The sequence below is a fragment of the Coloeus monedula genome, assembly GCF_965178545.1.
Source record: "Coloeus monedula genome assembly, chromosome: 2".
Classification (NCBI taxonomy): domain Eukaryota; kingdom Metazoa; phylum Chordata; class Aves; order Passeriformes; family Corvidae; genus Coloeus; species Coloeus monedula.
In genome coordinates this window covers 90,474,118-90,490,020 of record NC_138782.1, presented here as the reverse complement: position 1 = coordinate 90,490,020, position 15,903 = coordinate 90,474,118, and the positions used below count along the sequence as shown (strand labels likewise).

The 15,903-nt window shown below is 38.0% G+C and overlaps 1 protein-coding gene across 1 annotated transcript in view; it reads left to right on the top strand.

Annotated features, from left to right (window-relative positions):
* The window catches only part of COL19A1 (collagen type XIX alpha 1 chain), a gene marked incomplete at its 5' end in the record, with an annotated part of 177,366 nt that overhangs the window by 37,189 nt on the left and 124,274 nt on the right, over positions 1-15,903 (top strand). Inside the window, one exon of the mRNA XM_082276862.1 lies at positions 5,507-5,560. Within this exon, the coding sequence (XP_082132988.1) occupies positions 5,507-5,560 (54 nt within the window). The remainder of the gene's footprint in view (positions 1-5,506; positions 5,561-15,903) is intronic.

Genomic DNA, 15,903 nt, shown 5'->3' with positions numbered 1-15,903 from the left:
GGCCTTCCATTGTGACTTCATGAGGACAATTCTTCACTCAAAACTATTATCTCCAGTACTTCGGGCATGAAGTATTTGGTTTGCTCTGCAGGATATTTTTGCTGGGAGATCAGCTTCTGCAGCAAGGGAACACCTCCTGTTCTTTAATTTCTCAATAACTGAAACTGAAAAAGTCACCAGGACCAACTTTGTTTGCTACAGCTAAGTGTACAATTTAGACTATCTCTAAATAATATGCTGTATTATTCTCATGGCAGCTTGATTCTTAGCAAAGTGTATTCCACAAGCTGCAAGTGGACACAAGTCAGGTGGAAGTCTCCTGTGATTTTATCACATTTTGATATCTGCTTTGGAGCTGGTTTTTCTCTTCTGCTGATCTGAGTGAGAAATTTACTGTGTTTTCTATTTGGTTGCAATTTGTACTACTTCAGCATGGTATGTAGCTACTCAGTCTTACAAGCATATTTGTTGTTAGGAAATGTCTTTTGATAACATTGTAAAAGGTCCTGTTTTGTCCTCAATATGTAGAAATTCTTAAGAAAGACAGAATATGAATGACAGAATTTACAAACTGATTTTCACTCTCAAAGAGGCTAAAAAGTAACTGTTTTCTACTTTTATTTCTTTTAAGCAGACTTAGTGCCCATGAAATATTTTAAATTGAAATCTAAACAGAATTAAATATTTTGATATAACATTAAACCAATCCGAGCTGTGTTAATAGGTCGTTGGTTAATGCTGTAAGTGCAGTAGGGACCAAAAGCCCAGAGGCAGAGTGCTTTCAAATATTAAAATGCCTGTTAATGCACACCATAGAGAACTTTATTTCTATCCAACTTCATTAATTTAAATTTGACTTAAGGAAAAAGACATTTTAAAGGCTATTTTGGGATTGGTAGAGATAGGTTTATGCAATATATTATTGCACTAGGAAAATATTTTTAATAGAACGGTATGAAAAAGAACTCCTGGAGAACAAATGAAGTGTCTGAACTGCTCTTTCTGCTCATTTTCCTTGCTAATCTTTCTTTTCTGCTACTCTGACTTTCGTCTTTAAAATCCAGTCGACTTGATTCTACCTAAAGCATACCTTTTGTACTATGCAACCTTCCAACTATGTTCCTTTCTGTCTGTCTTTGTTGCTGAGGTCACTGATAGGGACCTAGAAGCAGGAATGCAAGAAAAAGAAGAAAATGGAGCAAAATATGGCTGGTTGTCAGTTATGACAAAGTCGGGAATTGCCAGTATACTTAGTAGAATATAGTCTTACAGTAAGCAGAAAGAAATGCTTCATGCTTACCTAAGAATTTATGGATAGTCCTACTTTTATTTTACCATCTAATAGTCCAAGTTATCCAATTAATAAGGGAAAATATCATTAGTAATGCAAATTAATTTTTTTTCTTTTAAAAAATTTTGAAATATAGACTTATTTTCTTTATTACCATATTTGCCATCCCAGTATTCATCTCAGTCCTGAGTTTAAGTCTTCCTGAGTAGTGGAGAAGGTGGCAGCAAGCCCTCACCTCTCTGAGGTGCTCAGAGTTGTGGGGGGAATGTCACACTTCCCCAGTGGGGCCATTCCAGAGCTGATGCAGGAGCAGGGGAGCCAGCAGTGACTGGCACTGGTGCAGGAGTTAAACCAGCAACACCCAGCTCAGGCTATGGTGAGGCTGAGCTCCTGCACTGATGGGACAGGACAGAGCTGGGTGCTTCTGCTGGGACTAACAGGGATGATACTTACTGGTCTACATACTCCCTGCTGCTCCCACAGCAGTAGGGAAACCCTGGAATGATGCTGCATTTGGGATGTGTTTGGGATGTTTTCTTTCTCTTAACATATTCTCTGAATGTGAATTCATTTTTTCCTTTTTGCTAATGTACACCTTTTTTTTACCTGGATATTTCTGGTGATGTTGTGTCCTGGTTTTAGTTAGGGCAAAGTAGATTTCATTCACAGTAGCCTGTATGGGGCTCTGTTTTGGATTTGTGCTGGAAACAGAGTTGATAGCACAGGGATGTTTTCATTATTGCCAGGCAGTGCTTGCACAGTGTCAAGGCCTTTTCTGCTCCCTACCCCACCCCACCAGCGAGGAGGCTGGGGGTGCACAAAGAGTTAGAAGGGACACAGACAGGACAGGTGACCCCAACTACCAAAGGGTATTCCATACCCTACACGTGGTGCCATGCTCAGTATATAAAGCAGAGGGAAGAAGGAGGAGGACCTTTGGAGCGATGGCATTTGTCTTCCCAAGTCACTGTTACCCATGATGGATTGCTGGAGATGGCTGAACACCTGCCTGCCCACAGGAAGCAGTGAATTAATTCCTTGTTTGGCTTCACTTGTGTGTGCAGTTTTTGCTTTCCCTATTAATCTGTCTTTATCTCAAATCACGAACTTTCTCGTTTTCAATCTTCCAAGTCTCTCTCCCATTCCACCAAGGGAGTGGAGATGAGCGAATGGCTGTGTGAGGCTGGCTGGAGCTAAACCACAACATAATGCACACATGACTACACAGAGATGACAACAGGGAAAGCTAATTTGCTTAATCAAATCTTATCAAACCAAACCTGATTAAGGCTGAGGGGTGTTTTGACAACTGATGTATATCACTCATTTTATCTGAGCTAATACGTCCTCATTGGAGACAAGAGCAATGTTGCCACACAATACCTTAACAGTGTGTGCTCTAGGCCATGTTAATGCCTAGAGCATTAGATGCGTTTGCTTTTATCTTGGTACTAAAATCATCATCTCTCTGTGGTCACTACAAGATTAAATGTTACTGTGATAAATCAATCCCACAGCATGTAATAGTGTAAAGGTATTGTAAATAGACACGCAATTTAGGAGACAAAATAATGAGTTTAAATAAAATATGTTCTTAAAAGAATGGGTTTTGGTTTTACATGAGAAAGGACTGTAATTTGTTAACTAATTATCTGTTTGTCATTTTCTCTATCCCACATTTGGATTTAGGCAATTTGTCTTTGCTGTCCCTTACTGTATTTTATGTCTGTTACTAGCATATCATTTCTAGTTCTACAGCAGGTGTGCTGAATAAAGACTGCAAGGTGCAAAGAGGTAAAGGTCAGAGCTTTTGAAGGTCTCTGAATCATTAATGTAAAAAAACGATCACAGGTGTAATACTGCAGGCAGTCTCAGATGTGCAGGATTATTTCCACTCCAGAGAGAAAGCTGATTGGTGTCTTTGGAAAGAAGTATGTTTGCTGTCTGCAAACACTTTCTAAGAATTCTGTTTGGCTTGACTTTATGGAAAGTTGATGGCAGCATTTTTTCTTTAATTTTTAATTTTAACCTGCTGGATCTCCACACTGTGTAATTTTACCAAAAACAAATATTGTCAAAAGTATAATAGCTATCTTATTGCTTGCAATAGTTCACATTCTGAAAAACTGTGCTATGGCTTAAGTATTTTATTCAATAAATAGCTCATCCTCAGTTGAAAAGGATTTTCACTGTCACCCTTAGTAAATCCTGAGAGTAGACGTACGGCTCATGGTTCTACCTTTGGGTGTTGTTACACTGCTTGTACGTCATAACCTATAAATGTCAGCATTGTACTACTACTGCTCACCACCTTACAAAGCTGTTTTTCTGGCAACTTATTCTTCACTTTTGTGAAGGACTTTAAGGTCTGCAGAAGGAAAAGAAAATGCCATTAAGGAAAAAAATTTAAGATGCTTTTCCTGTATTTTTGGTTTTAGTCTGTCATGCTGTTTGTATGAATACTATTAGACACCTATAGTATCTAATATTTATATTCATAGAGGCACGAAAAACTACAACCTTTCAGCCTGTAGGTATTAAAATCACAACTAGAAAACAGAAGCATAACTTGCAGATCTAATTTGCAGTGGAAAATAATTGTCTTCAAGATCAGGAGTCTGTCTGCTGTTAGTGGAACAGAAGTGTAAACATACCTTGGTTAATTGGATAGTAAGTCATACAGGCTAAAGGCTTCCTGGAGTGTAACAGGCTGTGTAATTTTAGACTCTACAGTGCATAAAAATACACTGCTGAAGGTAATAACGTGGTTCTGGTCAGTTAAAATACTGGCAAGTGGCATAAGGGAGCAGAGGAATAGATAAGAGGGTCACTCTGAGGATGATTAGATAAGGTAACCTTTATCTCTCATAGTGACAGTGGATTCATGCTATTCACACATACAGGATTTTGGTCTGTTTTTGAGGCAGAGCTGTTTAATATCTTTATCCATGGTCTGGGTGAGGGGATCGCGTGCATGTTCAGTAAGAACAAGTCCTGTGAGAAGTGGCTGAGGGAGCTGGGGGTATTTAGACTGGAGAAAAGAAGTCTCAGGGGTGATCTTATTGTTCTCTACAAGTGCCTGAAAAGAGGGTGTAGCCAGGTGGGGGTCAGTGTCTTCTACCAGGCAGCCAGTGAGAGGACAAGAAAAAATGGCCTCAAGCCGCATGATGGGAGGTTCAAGTTGGACATCAGGAAGAATTTCTTCAGAGAAAAGGTGTTCAGTCATTGGAATGAGCTGTCCAGGGAAGTGGTGGAGTCACTTTCTCTGGAGGCTTTCAAGAAACAACTGGATGTGGCACTTAGTGCTATGGTCTCATTGACATGGTGGTGTGTAGTCAAAGGCTGGAGTCGATGATCTTGGACAGGTTTTTTAGCCTTTATGATTCTGATACAACTGTTGTTGTGTACTTCTTGCCAATCTTACTGCTGCTTTCTCAACTTCAGAAAGACCAATAACTTCATTTCAGAACAGAGTTATGATGTTATTCTTGATGAAGAATGTTCTTTTCTTGGTAGAAGTAGACACACCTAATGTTTTGCTTCGTTTTTAAATGAACAGTATATGGTTTCAGTGCTTTTGTTGTATTCCTCTAGCATTCAAATTATTTTTATTTTAAATTTTTTAAACCATATACTTGCCATTATTTAGCAAAATTTCTGGGTTTTGATGTTTTCTTATGTCATTTTTAAGACTTATGGTCCAATTTACAGCTGCTGGGATCTTCCATAACTCTCCTGATCAGTCTCTCAAAATTTGTCTCTCAAAACTAAGATTTTCTTATAGATTGCTTATGGCTTGGGGTTTGGTTTCTCTGAGGGGATAAAAGGGAGGGAGAGAGGAATTTATATAATGTCTTTCAAAAATATGGTGGGCACATGACTTTAGACAAATCTCTGTTACATGTTGAGCTTTCTCACTGTAGAACTGAAAATGGACCCTCTTGGTTTCAGTCTGCTGTTGCAATGAGTTCCATTAAAATTAGTGGACTTACTTTTATGGAAACGTGGATGTGCAAGTATTTGTCTGATTAAGTTCTTAATTGACAATATAGGTGTTTATAAATGTTTTTGTTTTGCTGATTTTAGTGTTACATGTGAGGCATCCTCCTACACAGTGGTTGCATTACTAAAAGATCATGAGTCTGATATGACCTGAGTAGTTTTTGTTAACCTCAGAAGTCTGTAGAGCTTCTAATTGACCAATTTGTTTTGTAGGGTGAGATGGGTGTGAAAGGACCGGATGGTGTTGCTGGTCTGCCTGGTGAAAAGGTATGTATGTATGTTGATAGGTGATTTAACTCACTGGAAATGTTAGTTATGTCAGTGGCTCCTCTGCGATTCTGTACAGAAATGGGAGGATAGAACACTTCTGTTAGAACATTAATGTCTTACCTGCACTGCCATATTTTTGTAGCACACTGAAAAAGCTGTTCAGATCAATAGTACTCTCAGTACACACTGCAGATGTGCTTATTTGGTGGGGTTTTTTTCCAAGAAGTGGGGGTTATATAGAGAGTTAAAGGAAGCTACTTGTTCCACTTGCCCAGTTTGTGGTCTGCAAGCTTAGATAAAAGCTCTTGTGCACTCAACAGTCTGCTTGGTAGAGCTTGAGATAAACACCACTGACTTCTTAATCAAAGATTTGGAATAGCCATGGCTAAGAAGACATGCCAGCCTACCGGTGTATTCACTTCATTTCAGAATGTTAGTGTGCAAAATAAGACAGCAGTGTGCACTTACTGTCTTCAGTGCTACTGACCTGTATTAGAGGAAGTCTGTAAGTCTAATATCTACCATCTTCAGTATAGAGACAACCCTCACAATACTGAGGAAACAGCCTGTTGCTGTCAGGCTTAAAAGCTGTGGGTTTACAGGATATAAAATTAGGAAACTGTCTGTTATTTTTACTTACTATTTCTGTCTCAAATTGTGATTTGTTAAAAATGGGAGGTAGATGTATATCACCAAAATTATTAGTTAAAATCAAGGTATTTGTTGCTGATGTTAAGTTATATGTGGTAGAAAACTGGAGAACAGGCTGCAAAGATGTTCAAAGGACTTTGCAATATTGAGGGACTGAATTGTCAAGTGGTATGTAAAACTCTGAGAAAGCAATAGTCCAGTGATGAAGAGGAAGAGGAAAACAAAGGAAGCATTATGCACGTCATGCCAGACTGGACTAGCTATTACTACTCAGGGAAGTGATCTTGGAGTTACAGGTCAAGGGAAACATGGACTCACTGTTTAGTACTAGTCAAATATACAAATAGTATTTAGGAATTACTAGGAAGAGAATAGGGAACAAAGCAAAAGCATTTTAATGTCACCATTTTTTTAATGAATCAGTACTATACTGCAACTTGAATGATGTATACAGTTCTGGTTCTCACATCTCAGTGTGAATCTAATAATACCAGAAAAGATTCAGAGGTGATCAAGAGCACTGGGCATCTTCCAATTAAGATGTGACAATGTGGACTTCAATCTGAAAAAGGCACAAATAAGAAAAAAACATGTCATATTCTGTTCTCTGTACAGTCCAGAATGGAGCAGAAAATATTAATAAGGATTTATTTATTTATTTTACTCTTCAATGTATGAACTAGAGCATCAAACCTATCTGATAGCAAGTTCAAAAAGGATAGAAAGGGCTCATTCTTCCTGTTACAATATTACAGTTTGAACACTGCCACAGAACTTGAAAAGTCTGAAAATGCATTAGAAAATTAATGGAGTAAAATTCCATGGAGTGTGTCAGTTTATTTGTCTGAAAGTTCTTAGACTTCAAGAGGCTGGAGTCTGGGAAAGCCACAGGAGAAGTTTTTATGGCTGCCTTGTTGTTATATTTTTCTGTAGATGTCTGTTCTTGCCACAATTGTAGTCCTATAATTGACTGGAGAAACCTTTGTTTTGATCCAGATAGACAGTGTTTTACTTTACTGTGCTCCTAGATGTGAATTAATGGAAAGAGTTATTGTAAAGCATTGTAGATTAAGATTGATCTAGAATGAAGCTGTGTTTTCCCTTGGCTCTTTCTGTAGCTCCTACTCTGATGTTATCTTGCTTTAAACTTACCAGGCTACGCTGCTTTTCCAGTCCAAGTTATTATTATTACAGTTTCCATGGTTAATATTGTTTGGGTTTTTTTGCTAAGCGCCTTGCAAATTCATTGTCAGGCCAAATCCCAAAGCTCCTGTTAGTTTACATGAAGCTCAACAGTCAGACCATATTTAATATCAAGACATTGTACTTTTTCTGAACATTATGACTCCCTTAATTCAGCCTTTATAAAATACCATTGCTGAAAATTAAAAACGAACTACCATGAAATACGAAACTGTCAAACATGAAAACTTCTAAAATAAAAAAAAAAAGGCACGTATTTTGTACATGCATAACTAGATGAAGAAACTGAGATCCAGTTACCCAGCTTCTGCTAGCCAGAATGGTCATATCTGTGTGGAGTAGTCCAGTGCTGTGTGCGTTAGCTCCTTTCTGGAGCTAGAGTGAATATTTTCCTTGTGTTGTGAAAGGTGTTAACATGTTCTGTCTCTCAGGTGATGTATCAACTATATAAATTTGTAGTCTTTTGTTTTTGTGCTCCCTTAAGTGTCGTGTTCTCTATGTCAACACTGTACATAAAGTTAAAGACAAGTGGAGAAGCAGCAGCAAATCTGTCTGAGTTCAAGAAGCATTTGGACAACACCCTCAAGCACAGGGTGGGATTCTTGGGGTGTTCAGTGCAGGGCCAGGAATTGGACTTGAAGATTCTCATGAGTCCCTTGCAACTCAGCATATTCTATGATAAAAATACTCTAAGCACTGCTGTTTGCAAAGACATCTCCTACATTTCAGGATGTTGAGGTACAGACTGTGCAGTGCTGGGAGAGCATTCTAAGGAGCTACTGCTGTTTGTGTATCCTCTTAAAGCATTCAACAGACATTATCTATTGTTGGAGGTGTTAAATTGCTTAGTATGGTTATTGTTATGCTTTTGCACTGTGTATTTCTGAGCTTTGTGCAGATGTGCCCCTGAGTCAGAAAAGAAACAGGAAGAAGGAAAAATAATTTATTTTTTTTTAAATTTAACTGAAGTTTGAAGCTTCAGAGAACAGAGGTGCTCTTGTTAATACTCCCAAAACCTATCCACTGCAATACTCCTTTGCATATACTTCATTCCCTGGGAAAAGGTTCAGAGAATAAATAAGGAATAGATTTTACTCATGTTGTTATGCACAAGAAACAATATCAATTCATTTGACCTATTTTAGGTGTTTAACTTAAGAGTGAGATAAACTTGGCTGTTGGAAGTCCTGTTTTTTCAGACAAATTTTCTCAAACATACCTGACGTAGTGAAAAACTAAACTTAGAATAATACTATTCAATGGACTTTATTACTTGAGAGAATTTTAACAGGAGAATCTCCCAGAGCAGTGCTTCATGCTCATATACTTAATTTTCAGGATGTGGGTAAATGGTGAGACATCTGTAAGGCATCATATGTGGCCTTGACTTCCAAAGATCTTAAGCATGAAAATTGTTCAGTCTGTCTTCAAATGTGACACTTTGCCCTCTGTCACTTTTAAAACATACTGTCACTGACAAAATAATTTCCCATTCAGTAAATGCTGCAGTGTTTTTGTGACAGTCTGTTGCTGATAGGTGCGCAAGTAAGTGGTGTAGACTTCTAGAAGGCTCTTGTGAATTAATAGGTTGGATTTGCTGAAGGCTAATACAGAGAACAGAATTTAAGACTTGGTGACTCTAGGGTAACATAAGAATAGCCTTAACACCCTAAAGAAAACAGAGAATGTTCTGGCCATAATTCAGCAGTTTTGTGGATTTTTCTGATGCAGTTCTTGTAGGCTGCCAAAGAAAAAAATGAGGTTTTGTTGACTGGTGGCTACCACAAGGTGCCTGTTGTCTCATCAGCCTTTGGGTTAAAAGAAGTCAGTGTGCTGGTGCTTATGACCAGTCTAGAGAGTCAAGCATCTAATGCAGACCCTGAGGAGCCCTACCTCAGGCCCCTCAAAGTCACAACAGAGTAGATAATCAGCACCATTACCTCTGTCTATTTGATGTCTGCCTACCTAGTTCCTTCATCCCCATCTCTCTTCAGGGAACTGTCTTAAGAGATTTTTCTTTTAAATATTAAAACCTACTTGAGATGACAGGACAAATTCTTGAGATTATCAGAGGAGATAGTTCTAAGGTATTTGTTTATAATTCTAAATAAGAGGGTAGCAGTCCTCCCTTGGAGGGAAACCTGCTTCCTTTTTAGGCTATGAGAAGAGATGAAATATAGTGGCACGATCTCTTTCCTGCAATCAGGACTGATTTGAAGCTCAGCCTTCTGGGCACATTTCTTCAAGGTATCTGTCAAAGCATGATACAAGAACAACTGGAAGTTGTGGTTAATCAGAATCCCTATGTGTGTGAGACCTTAGGCACTGTCCTTCTGGTGATGTTCAGCAGAGTCTGTGAGAACAGAAGAAATGTGTTGAAGGAAACACTTTGTTAGCCTACATTTTGGTGATTGGCAAGTTAAATTGCCTCTTGGTACACTTCTGAAGCCATTTAGTATACCTGGATTGTAGCCAGAGTGCTGGTTATGGCATGAGAAATTAAATCTGTCCCTAAAGTGGAGGTTTGAGGTAACTGGACTGCTTTAAGATATATTATGACAGTCACCTGTCTGCTCCACAAATTAACCAATCCTGATCTAGCAGTTAGACTCTTTATGGCAACAAAAACTGATTGCTCTGTCACTCATCCAAATAAGTCAAGTCCTTTCCTTCTCTTTGCTTCTGGTTCTACAATGCCATGGAAACAAAGCTCCAAACTGAAAGTTTATTTATGTTCTGGATGCTAAGTGATGGAGTCCTGTTTGGGTTATGGGGTTATTTTTTGCTGATCTGTGATGCTTTGACAGTCAAGGTGAACTTCTCAACTGTTTTGGCATGTACATTTTAGGGGGTGGACGATCTCTGCGTACTTGAGAAGCTTAGCAGGAGAGTTCCTGGTTCTGAGAGAAAAGTTGCCACCTGCAGCAGATATTTTGATTAAAAATATTAAGCCTCTTGGGGAGTTGTGGACCTTACCACTCCCTCCAAGCACCTCAGAGGAGGTCGTAGTGAGGTTTCTTCTCCCAGGTAACAAGTTAGAGGATAAGAGGAAATGGCCTCAAGTTGCACCAGGGGAAGTTTAGATTGCATATTAGGAAAAATTTCTTCACCAAAAGGGTGATCAGGCATTGGAATAGGCTTTCCAGGGAAATGGTTTGAGTCAACATCCCTCCAAGTGTTCAAAAAATGTGGCATTTGGTGACATGGTTCAGTGGTGAAGATATCAGTGTTAGGTTAACAGTTGGACTCAATCCCAGAGGTTTTCTCCAACCTCAGCGGTTCTATGGCTTATGTGTGTTTTGAGTCCTGCTAGCCAGAAAGGCCTTATGCTTCTGAGATTGTGCTCATGGCAGTAAGGCTCGAGGGTCTCAAGCTAAGGAAGGTGAGTTATTTACTCTATTCTTGGCCTTTCTATATTTTTTCATTTTTTCTATTATGAAAATATTTTTTCTTCTTTATCAGTGACTGAGTTCTAAAAAATGAAATGGATGTAGGCAGAAAGGTAATTCAGAAAATTCAGAAGATTCACAAGATTAAACTGGGTTTGTCCGTTCCCCTTTAGCCAAACCTCTATAGTAATTGCTTTCTTATGATTCATATTATATGATTCATAGTATACAATTCATAGTGATGAAAATCATGTGTCTATGTTTCTTAAATTACATTTTGTGAAATACTTGTGACAACATTTGCTTTGAATATTTGACTTTCAAATGGCTTAACCTTACTGGTTTAGATTTTTGCACTAATTTTTTGCAATCTAGATTGTGAATAGTATTCCTAAAATATTAAATATATTCAGTAAACTTTTTAAAATAGCTGGTCTGGCATGTAAGCTTGAGATATTCAATATGCTGAGCATTTGATACTGCACTCTATAGATGCTCCTGCAGTATATTAACAAAATAGTTTAGACTGGAAAGAGAAAGAAATGCTTATGTAAATCAAAAAGTGTTTATTTGCTACACAACTTAGATTTATGTTCAAAGACCAGAGAAAAAACTAAGTGTAGTTTTCAAGAAGTCTACCAACTGTATGAGTGCTACTGGTATTTTGAGTCATGAAAGTGAGATTTACAGGAAATGAGGTTTGCATGAAACTGTTCAGCAGGTGTTTGTAAAGGGATTCGTCCTTCTTTTTTTCAAGCACGTGTATTTGTGATGATGATCCAACAAAATGTATATGAACTCACATATTTTGTGAGCTGGAAGATAATAGTACTGGAATAAATAATGCTGCTAGTAGTGTTGTTTTTCTTAATTTAACTGTGTCCTATGGTTATCTGGAATTTCAGTTTTCTCACATCCAATATCACTGTGCTGTCCTCAGTTTTAACTGACTTGGAAACCAAACACTGATGATTTCATTATTGATAAATTTGATTATCCTTTTGGAATAGGGTTCTCTTTATATTTGGAACAGGTAAGGAAATAATTAGTAAAAGGCTACCCAAAATGTGATATAGATACCATTCGTGGTATGAATGCTACATCAAAACAGCTTTCTGGAACTTCCTGAATGGTCTACTTTGCATTGCCTGGTAGGAAGAGTTCTCCTTTTCCTTAGTGGTGCCTGAGAAAATGAGTTTGAAAACTGCTGCATTATAAGATTATTCTTCCAATATAAAACATGGCTTAGAAATGTCCAGTGCTTTGTTTTCCAACATTATTTCATTTATGTACATGAATTTAAAAATTTGAAAAAAAATTACATGCTAGTACAGCATGTGACCTCAAATCGCTTTCAGAGATGTTTTTAATACCCATCTCCATACTGAGCACTACAGGGTCAGGGCTTCAGGGCCATGTCATGGAAATTTCATGTCATGAAATCCACAACTGGAAACTTGTTAAATGTACATCCAAATCAAAACATGTCATTGTGAAGATCCTTGTGACCATTGACCTGCTTTACCCATTGCTCCAGCTAGACCATAGAAACTAGAGTTTTCCAGGGCATATTTGACTTTGCAGAAGAGCCATGGATATACGGCCTGTTATGCCATTTCCGCATATGCTTCTGGACCATTAATCACTCATGCAAATGTACAAATCTGAGGAGATGTTGGTGTTGAGCTTACAGTAATGCAGTCTTTTCCTTGCTTACAGTAATGCAGTCTTTTCCTTGCAGCTGTCTTGAAAGATCTCTGGACATACTGCCTTCCACATTTCATGTCCTGTACAGATCCTTGACAGGGATCAGGATATTTCCAAAGTAGCTCATCGGCATCTTTGAGAAAACTTCCAAAATGCATGTGGAGCACTGGATAGGTACTGCTTAAAGCCATCTTACTCAGTTTGTCTGTCTTTTATTCAGTGCCATCCAATTTATGAGCTCCCATCACTGCTAAGCAGTTATATTTCAATATTCTTAGATCATGTATGGACATAAATTGTGTTAGTTATACAACTTTTGAAAAATCTTTGTGCTGCTTTGCTCTGGAGTCCCTAACATAAAAAAATAACATGATCAGTAACACAGGAAAAATATTTGACATCAGAAATCTTTTAAAAGTAAGAGAGTTGTGAACTGTAAGAATGTGGTCCAATTGGAAACTTTATTACCACTAAGTTTAAGCCTTGGGCTTGAGAATTGCTGGTGATGGTAAATCAGGCAATTGAATGCCATCTATTGCAGCAACAAATCATCTACAAGTTTTGTACTTTTTTTGTGTTTTCAGTGATATCTTAGTGTAAAATTCATGTACATCTGATTTAAGAGATGGATGCATATGAAATAGAATGTCTCAAAAGATTTTTTGATGCATAAATATGCTTAAAAATAAAAAGAATTATCTTACTTGGAAAATACACTTTAGACCATTATGATTTCCAGAACTTGTTTCATTGCTTCAGCATGTATGGTTCTTGCTTGCTTGCTTTTGCTCTCTCCTTAGCATTACAAGAAACTGTTTTGAATAGCCTTTGATCATAAATTTGATTCCAGAGAGCTGTCTGCTGTGCTGACTTATTTTTGCCTTATTAGGTGATTTTTGCAGTTCACAACTCCAGGAACTGCTGAGCTCCCTGGTTTTTCCTAAAGCTAAACAACAGCAGTTCAGTTCAGTACTCGATAGAAAGCTCGGTGGAATCAAATTACCTGGCATCCAGTGACAGTGCTTGGGTGTTATTTCCATTCTGGAGGCAATGATGCTGGTGACTGCTGTAGGTGTTGGTGAGCAGAGACTTCATTTTTCAATTAAAGAACTACTGCTTTTTGAGGGAAAGGAAATATGCTTAAGTCTCATCTGAGGAAAGTTATGGCATTGTCTTCTGTGCTCTCATGGGTTCTCTCAAAATCAGATTAGTATGCCTCCATAGAACAAAAGTACAAATGTGATTTTGGAGCCAGACATTACTTCTTGTATTGCTTGGCATCAAAGCTGAGGGCTCCTGCAGGCAAATGACACTGGTGAGATAAGAGTGGGAGGTATATGTACTCTCTGGTATTTGCATTGGCACTGCAATAAGCAGCAGAACGTGGCAGGTCATGGGCCTGGAGCACAGCAGCCACCGATGTGATGTGATGTGAGGTGTGGCTAAAGCAACCAAAGGTCACCATTCATTTTCCAGGGTCTGGGATGCTGGGAGCGAAGCAGAGCGTGGCATCCTGCCATGCAGGGCAGGCCTTTGTTAGCCTGTTATGTAACGTGGAAGTAAAACATAATGCGGCTGTTAAATAATGCAGTCATTAAATGCAGCTCTTTGTTCCTTAATCAGAGAGTCATGAATACTCTAGCTGTGAGTCTGCCTGGCTCTGGGATTCTTAACTGTGTTTCAAAAGCCTCAGTCAGGACCTTACAGAGCTTGAAAGGGCAGGGGGAGGCTTGAGGATTCTTCTTCAATTGTTCATAAATTGCATTTATTGGATTATTTCTGAAAGATTTCTGTGGCACATAGATTTTAGTCTTGTTTATTTTTTTCCCTTCGTTTCTGACAGCTAGAGACTAAGTTTTTAAACTGATATTCTGAACTTCCCACATCTCATCAGAATGCAGTGCTTTAAGAAAAGTACCCATTGTTGCACTGTAAAAGTTGGCAGCAGCGTGTTGCAGGAAATGGACTAATTGGGGAGGAAGGAACTTTCTCACTGTACTGCCGCATTGTACATCTTGTCTGACACACTCTGCTTAGTTTTGTTTGTCTTCTTGTAATGCACTAGGTATTGAACTTCACAGAATACTAGATTTTTTGATCTGATGAATCATTGATCTATAGTAGGATTATTATGGATAACTTGTGTTATTCTGCTCCATTTAAATTATATATGAGTATTTTCTCCCTGGATAATAACTCCTATTATGAGTAGCACATTAGATTTTTTTAAAAAATTCTTTGTTTCATACAGTAGAACATTTATACATAGTACAAATTATGCAGAGATTATAGATCATACTGTTGGCTGCTGTGACTTGTGGCCTTTTAACTCTTCTTTTCCCTCTTTTTAGTGGGTGAGTTATATTATTAAAATTTAAATAAATGCAGCTCATATGTGCTTTTTTAATGTCATTGAATATATTTCTTGCCCCCAAACCCATTAAAATTATAACATAGGTTTATATTCCAAATTAAATGTAAATTGCTTTTTTTTTTAAATTCATAGATACCAAATTGTTGGAAATAAAACCTGCCATTTTATTAGTATAGCAAAATCATTCATAGGTGTTACAAAGCAGAATACATTTTTTTTTTGTTCCCACTGCTAGCCTGTATTTATAAGCACCTAAGATCCATCCTGCATGTTTCAAGTCTGAACTGATTAAATCAATGTGACGCTCTGAGGGCCAAGTCTTGTCTAATCAGCAGTCAGCACTGTTGCTCTGGCATGAGGTTCTCAAAAATAGAAACACAAAAAGTCAAACATGTAAGTGGAAGGGCACTAAAAGAAAAAGTGCTGCTAATTCCACTGTTGACTTTCTGTCTAATGGATTCTTGTTCCCAGGCCACACTATGTAAAGCAACTGGCGCGGGGTGTGTTCCTGCAGATGGCTCAGCAGTGACACACGTGGCCCAGCTGGGTGACAGGTGTTTGATTTGTGTTTAACAAGTACCTCACACAAGGCTTTTTTTTTTTTTTTTCCCAGATACTGAGAAGCTAGTCATCTAATGTTTTTTCTTCAGAATTAACACCGTTTTTACTATGCTTCCTTCCTATTATGAATGACAGTTCTTCTGATTGACCCATAGACATGAAAATAACATGATTCCACTTTGAAATAACACACTAAACAGGAGAAATTAATTCATAACTAACTTTGTTTAATAGTGGTAACCTATACCTTTACACATAGAAGATGCACAGCATATTATTTGTAGCTATTGACAATAATATCTCAAGAAATAATATTTAGCGGTCCACTTCACAGAATGAAAATTCACTTAAAAAGTATGTATGGAAGAAGAGTGCCAGATTTCTGGGTTGTGGCCATTATACTCTGTGTTAGTGTGTCTTCCCATAACATGACAAAATTTTGGGACTTTCTCGGA